Raw genomic sequence first — 7186 nt, 5'->3', positions numbered from 1 at the left:
ACCGGGCGAAGAGAAGAGTGTTGCGCCGTATACGCTCTCTTCAGGTGGAGGAGGAACCACCATAATTTACGTTGGAGGATGTTGCAAATGTCATCAGAAACGCGAAATCATCCAAAGCGCTTGGTCCAGATGGAATCTCAATGGTGATGTTGAAGCAGCTTGATGAGCCAGGAGTAGATTATCTCGCCAAAGCCCTCACTTGTCGTTATCCACCCTAGTAGTTCCCGATGCCTGGAAAATGGGCACGGTGGTCCCGCTACTGAAGCCAGGCAAGGATGCCAGCAAAGGTGAGTCATACAGGCCGATCTCACTTTTGTCGCCAGTAGCCAAGACACTTGAGGCTTTACTACTCCCCAGCATTCGTGAATGCTACTCAGTTGCTGATCATCAGCATGGGTTCCGAAAACAGCACAGCACAACAACAGCTTTGCACGCCATTTCCGCACACATAGCAGAAGGACTCAACCAGAACAGGCCGTGTAACAGGACAGTCATGGTGGCGCTAGACCTATCAAAGGCATTTGATACCGTCAGTCACGCCAAGCTGTTCGAGGACATCGAGAGAACAACCCTCCGGCCAAGTTTGAAACGTTGGATCGCAAACTATATGTGTGGGCGCCAGTCGTACGTGGAATTCAGAGACAGGAAATCGAAGGCCCGTAGAGTTAAACAGGGAGTTCCCCAAGGAGGGGTGATATCTCCGGAACTGTTTAACCTCTACCTCTCTGGAATTCCACGCCCACCGGACGGCATAAAGATCGTGACATATGCGGATGATTGCACGATTATAGCGTCAGGACCTAAAATTGATGACATTTGCGAGAGGCTGAATCACTATCTCGTGGATATCGCTGATTTTTTTCCGGTCGAGGAATATGAAAATATCCGCCACTAAATCAACGGCCACACTGTTTACCACATGGACAGCGGAGATGAGGCTATCTTTGAATGTGCAGGTCGAGGGGTCCACAATTCCGACCACTAATTACCCCAAGGTTCTAGGGGTCACATTCGATAGCCTATATAAGTCGTCCGCGCATGCCACAGCTATTTGCGATAAAGTCAGGAGCAGAAACAAGGTTCTCAAGTCGCTATCCGGCAGCACTGGGGGAGCTGTCAAGGAAACCTTGTTAACGACTTATAAAGCAATAGGCCGGTCTGTGGTAAACTATGCGGCGCCAGTGTGGTCCGCTAACGTCAGTGCAACGCAGTGGAAAAATCTTCAATCCTGCCAAAATGCCGCCCTGAGGACTGCAACAGGGTGTCTCCTCATGACCCCAATAGACCACTTGCATGAGGAGACGAAGATCCTTCCTGTGCGTCAACACAACAAGATGTTGTCGATGCAATACTTGCTTGGGTGTTATAGGAGCAGCCATCCGAACCGCTACCTAATGGATAGGCACCCACCACCCAGGCATGTCAGGAAGGATCTCCATGATCTGGAGAGAGAGGTACAAAAGGGAGCCTCTAGATTATCAGGCCTATCAAGCAGAATTGAACAGTATTCACACGGACGCAGTTGAGGAAGCAGTTCAAGAATATCGTGTGAATACCCTCCTCGGAGACCATCCGCCTGTGATAGCCGCAGAAGAGCAGCAGTTACCTCGACAAACTAGAGTGGTCTTGGCACAACTGAGATCTGGATGGTGTAGCCGCCTCAATTCGTCGACAATGTCTGCCCGGCATGTGGTAATGGACCACATGACACGCTACACCTGTTCAACTGCCCAGCCAAGCCCACTCTCCTAACCCCATCTTCTCTATGGACTCAGCTTGTACATGTCGCAGCCTTTCTGAATTTGGAGTTAGAGGCAGAACCAGATTAAGAAAATTGGAAATACACAGCTGTATTAGCTGCTACAACAACAACAACCATTACCGAAAAGAGCGATTAATAAAACACTTACTATACAACTAATGTCAGTTACCCATCAGGGAAGCATAACAAAACTGGGTTTACCTAATTTTAAAATTGATTATATCTATATGCTATACAAATTTAACTTTGATAACTTCAGCAAGAGCAGCGAAGCGCCACAAGTCCCGCTAGTTTTATATATTTATAAGTGAATCTAAATGTACTTTTTATACACTTACTATAATTTTTATTAAACATACATTTTTTCTTTTTGTCATCTATTTTCATTTTCACGCATCCGATTTCGCTGTACATCCTTTAAAAATACATCGATCTATAACCATTTCAATGCGGTCCATTAAGAGCCATTATTTTTCGGATAAATTTGGTTATGTTTTCGCAAAATATATTGAAGTTTGCACAAATGTTGTTGGCATTTGTTGGCAAGCTTTGTCCCGTCGTTCTAGTAAATGATTTTTTCGTGATAATCAATAATAATAATTAATATCTAGCAGGTCAAATGGACCCAGATTTCCATTGGGACATTGCTTATTGTTAATAAATGAAGTAAACGAATCGGTATGTATTTTCACAAATCATTCATCTAGATTTCAGTGAAAATCAAATTTACATTACATATTTAGAGTGTACAGTTTTATTGACTTAGGCTTTCCCAATGAAGATATTTTGATATATATTTGGAGTGTGCAGTTTTATTAACTTAGGCTTTCCCAAGGTAGATATTTTGATAAGCGTGCTAAAAATATATATTACTACACCAAAAGCACAACATATTCTATGCTATATTTACATTCCATTCTTGAAAATGGCAATGGGGGGTAACCTCTTAAGAAATCATATACAATTAGTGTAGGCAGATTTCACAATAGTAGATGTATAGTGGTTTTTGGAACCAATCATGACCTTGTGGCTAGGTTCCCATTCATGAAGAAATAAATAAATTGAAATTGAATTATTAAAAAATATATAAAATATTGAACTCTTTTGGAATTTTAATCCGAAAACCAAAATATACTCTCACTATAAGTTAAAATTAAATTGTATACAATATCTTACCTGACATGAGAAGACGGCGTATTATTAGTTTTATTTGTGGACGTTGTGCAGTGGAATGATGGTCGGTTATTTATGGAATGATGTTCTCGTAATGGACTAACTACCAGTTTTGGTAAAGGAGACGATACATCGTTTTCAGCCCCAATCTGGATATTCGCATTGCGATTACCCAATAATTGTGTTCCAGACTGTGTGCCGTGTTCATCCAAATTAGTTACAATGAAATCTAAATGCACTGACGAAGATGTTTCGCTAAAAGTTGGGCTCAATGCTGTTTGTAGACATGTAGCTGCATTGGGCTTTTTTGGTAATAGTGGAGCATCGTCCGTCTCAGGTAGTTGTAGGATGTCAATTCGTGTAGATAAAGGTTGTGTTAGGAAAGACGAAGATGAAGGTGTACTTGTATTTTGATTACTATTAAGAGCAGTTGAGTTCCATTTGGGGCCATTACGTTCAGGTATATTTACATTGGCAAACACAGAGAATGCTTGTATATCATTTGCAATAGCATTATAACCGCTAATATTAGGAGATGATTGTTCCCCACTGCTAGTTTCTGTTGCCGGAGATCGTGCTGTAATCGGTTGAGCACAATTACTTGCATTCGATGTGACATTGGTTGTTGTTATGTTGCTGGCACTGACGTTAACATTTTGTCGACGTGGTTTAATGCCTGGAGATTTTAATGATATTGAACTCCATTTTCTAGGCTGCAAACAATAATGGTTAACTTCATATCATACACACAATAAGTAATACTTACAAACTTAGGTGGTTGTTTACACCCTCTTGGTTCAATTCGAAGACTTTCGTGATACAAAAAGTTTGATATGTCTGTATCTGACATGCCTTTAAAGGGATCTAGGTTTTCCAGGAATCTCTGAAAGTAAAAATATATGAGCAATTAAAATATAGCTGTGATGTACAATTCTTAATTTAAATAGTCTACATTAACAACTTGGTTATCCGGCAAAGGTGTCGGTACCACAGGTTAAGTTCCCCTATTTAGAACGATTATATACAATATTCCATCCAACGAAAATATATTTAAAAACCTAAAAAACAATTGGTACTACTTAAGTGAGCCAATTAGATTCACAAAAGAAAATTAAAGTTTATTACGAAAAAACAGCTCCTATTCAATTTTAAAAAATTATTCATTATCAAACCAGTAAATTGTGCAGTATAGGTGTATTTTTGCAAAAAATGTAATGAATGTTCACACGTATGTATTGGTCCATTTAAGCCGCTAAATGTTGACCGATCGTCATGAAAACATTCAATTTCCTTAGCTGACCACATCTTCCTCATGTAAAATTTCGTGGTTTGTGACCTTAGATTCGACCAGAAAACAGGAAAAATAAAGTTTTTGGTCTAAACGTTTTTGGGCAAAAAGGAATCCACATGCAAAATTAAAGGACGATAGGCCCATAAATGCGGCATGTTCTTTTACAACTAATTCTAATGCACAGACGGGCGCTTTTTTATTTTACATAACCATTTGAAGAAACCTACCGTGCGCTAGTAGCGTAGCGTGATGTTCATTTGTTTATATTTACTCTTAATTTCATAGCACATTTGATACATGAATGTTTAATTGAGAGTTAAATTGTTTCACAAACCAAAAATATAGTTATAGTATTTAACGCCTTTAGATTTAGGGTTCATAAACCATATAAGCGATAAATACGGTATAAGCAATTCGATAATGCGAAATGAGGGAGTCTGCAGTCTGGGAGTTATGGCAGTACATAAATAAAAACAAGCGTATGTTTTTAAAACATAATTTCAGATTTCAGTCAAAATTGTTCATTCCGTAAATCTAGTGTTAACACAGTGGTATTTTATTGCGTAGTCCACAAATATAATGGTGCTCTCTTAAATATTTTGATGAAAAACAAATTTATTCTATAGTAAATTTTTGACAGTAATTGAACTACATCACAATGGTTTCCTCTAATTTGCTGCAATAGGAGTGATTGATAAAATTCCCTACCATAATATTAATAGTGAAGAGTGATGGATGAATTTGAAGTATTATACAGAGCAAACATATTGCTCTTTTCAAATTTAACTGATTCTTTCAATATGTACATTAGGGATATGACTATTTTAAAAACTTGTACATCTGTAACATATTTTTATGGGGATTTACAATAAGATTAGATAAATCATAATGAATAGATAATTCTATAAAAAAAACTCACACCCAAAATCACAAAAACAAATTTATTTATGAGAATTTTTAAAAATGTTAGAAAAACCTTTTAGTCAAATATGCAAGTATATAATTAAACGCGAGCTTTAGAGTCAACAAATGTCAGAACCGGATGCATCCCAGGAAATCTCTTTAAATGTGAAAATCACAAAAGGTTTCAGCAATCCTTACAAAGAAACGTAATCGATTCAAAACAAAATACATACACTGAATTATAAATAAAAACCTAAAAGGTTTTTCGATTTCTATGTCCAATGAATCATATTGTTGTTAAGTTATGTGACTTACATTACACATTATCTAATACTAAATGGGAATGTGGAGGTACATTAGATTCATGTTTCATATTTTTAACCCTTTATGGTCCAATGTTGCCCATAGGCAACAAAATGTTTTAATATGCATATATGCCATTTTTTTTTTTTGCTGACGATTTGCAATGTTGCAACATTAACGGCATGACACTTAATCAAACAATTGTGCCTATTTAGATCTCGGTCAATTTCTGCCGATTATTTTATTGGTTCTTACAAATTAGATAATGTCATTTCTTTTGTTAACAAAATATTTTATTTGACAAAGTGGTTACGTGACAAAATGTTTATTCCGGTTATTTGCTCTTAGGGGTTTGCCTTGTAGCACTTCCCTCCTATGGAAATCGCTTACAACTCATTAATCTTCCAACATTAGACCGAAGGCGTTTAATGCTTAGAGCTATATTTTTAATAAGACTTTTAAGTTGTCAAATTGTTTCCAAATTTCTAATCAGTGAATTAACATTGAATGAGATCTAATTTTAATCCACTAAGAGCACTATGTGATATATATGTAATAACTTGTATAATCGTATTTCCATGTCTGATCCTATACATATCATTAAAAATGTCATTGTACATAAAAAACTATCAGCCTTATTCTGAATATACGTTGGGAGATATCTCGCATGTAAAAAATTTTTCGCTATCACATTCTCGCCTTATTCTGAATGCATAGGGAGACGCAAAAATGCGAGATGCGGATTCGAGTTTTCGAGTTAGCATACCGTGCTGTCATATCGGTTTTTTGATAATCGCTTACAACTCATTAATCTTCCAACATTAGACCGAAGGCGTTTAATGCTTAGAGCTATATTTTTAATAAGACTTTTAAGTTGTCAAATTGTTTCCAAATTTCTAATCAGTGAATTAACATTGAATGAGATCTAATTTTAATCCACTAAGAGCACTATGTGATATATATGTAATAACTTGTATAATCGTATTTCCATGTCTGATCCTATACATATCATTAAAAATGTCATTGTACATAAAAAACTATCAGCCTTATTCTGAATATACGTTGGGAGATATCTCGCATGTAAAAAATTTTTCGCTATCACATTCTCGCCTTATTCTGAATGCATAGGGAGACGCAAAAATGCGAGATGCGGATTCGAGTTTTCGAGTTAGCATACCGTGCTGTCATATCGGTTTTTTGATAATCGGAAGAACAGCACGGCATTTACTGTAGTAATATAGTTGCTATCTTTTATGTAATTTTTTTGTAGTCAGCTAATTTCATTTTCAGATTTCGATATAAAGATTGTTAAGATGTTTATAATTAATTACTTGTCTTTAACGCACATTTTTCTAATTTTCATTTATGGTTTCACGTAATGTTTTAGGTGAGATTGTCAGCGATGATGCTTTTATAAGAAAATTTTGCTCTAACGGTGATACTATTAATATCGGGTTTTTCAATACGCAATCTCTTAATCCTAGCACCACTTCGATAAAATTTGATGAAGTTAAAAATATTAAAATCTATCTTGTTACATATTGTGGGTGTGGTTGAAACTTGGTTCAAATCCGATATTACCAACAAAGCTGCTCAAGTACCGGGATATAAGATATTTCGTAATAATCATGCAGGTCGTCGTAGAGGAGGCGTCGCATTATATATTTCAAAGATGTCAAAACCTGGTGTATGTGAAGCTCTGTTTCTTCATGTAAGTTCAGGTACATCTAGATTGATTATTGGTGTTGTATACT

At 36.7% G+C, this 7186-nt stretch overlaps 1 protein-coding gene across 1 annotated transcript in view; it reads right to left on the bottom strand.

Annotated features, from left to right (window-relative positions):
• Positions 1-2934: 2934 nt before the first annotated feature.
• LOC133320945 (protein son of sevenless) overlaps positions 2935-7186 on the bottom strand; it is a 69693-nt gene continuing 65441 nt past the window's right edge. Inside the window, exons 12-13 of the mRNA XM_061530041.1 lie at positions 3702-3818; positions 2935-3648 (exon numbers count right to left, since the gene is read on the bottom strand). Coding sequence (XP_061386025.1) covers positions 2935-3648; positions 3702-3818 — 831 coding nt within the window. The remainder of the gene's footprint in view (positions 3649-3701; positions 3819-7186) is intronic.

The sequence above is a fragment of the Musca vetustissima genome, unplaced genomic scaffold, assembly GCF_032173495.1.
Source record: "Musca vetustissima isolate MV318-11 ecotype Yass unplaced genomic scaffold, APGP_CSIRO_Mvet_v1 utg69526, whole genome shotgun sequence".
Taxonomy (NCBI): Eukaryota; Metazoa; Arthropoda; class Insecta; order Diptera; family Muscidae; genus Musca; species Musca vetustissima.
Note: the sequence above shows the minus strand (reverse complement) of the source record. Positions and strands in the feature narration are given on the sequence as shown.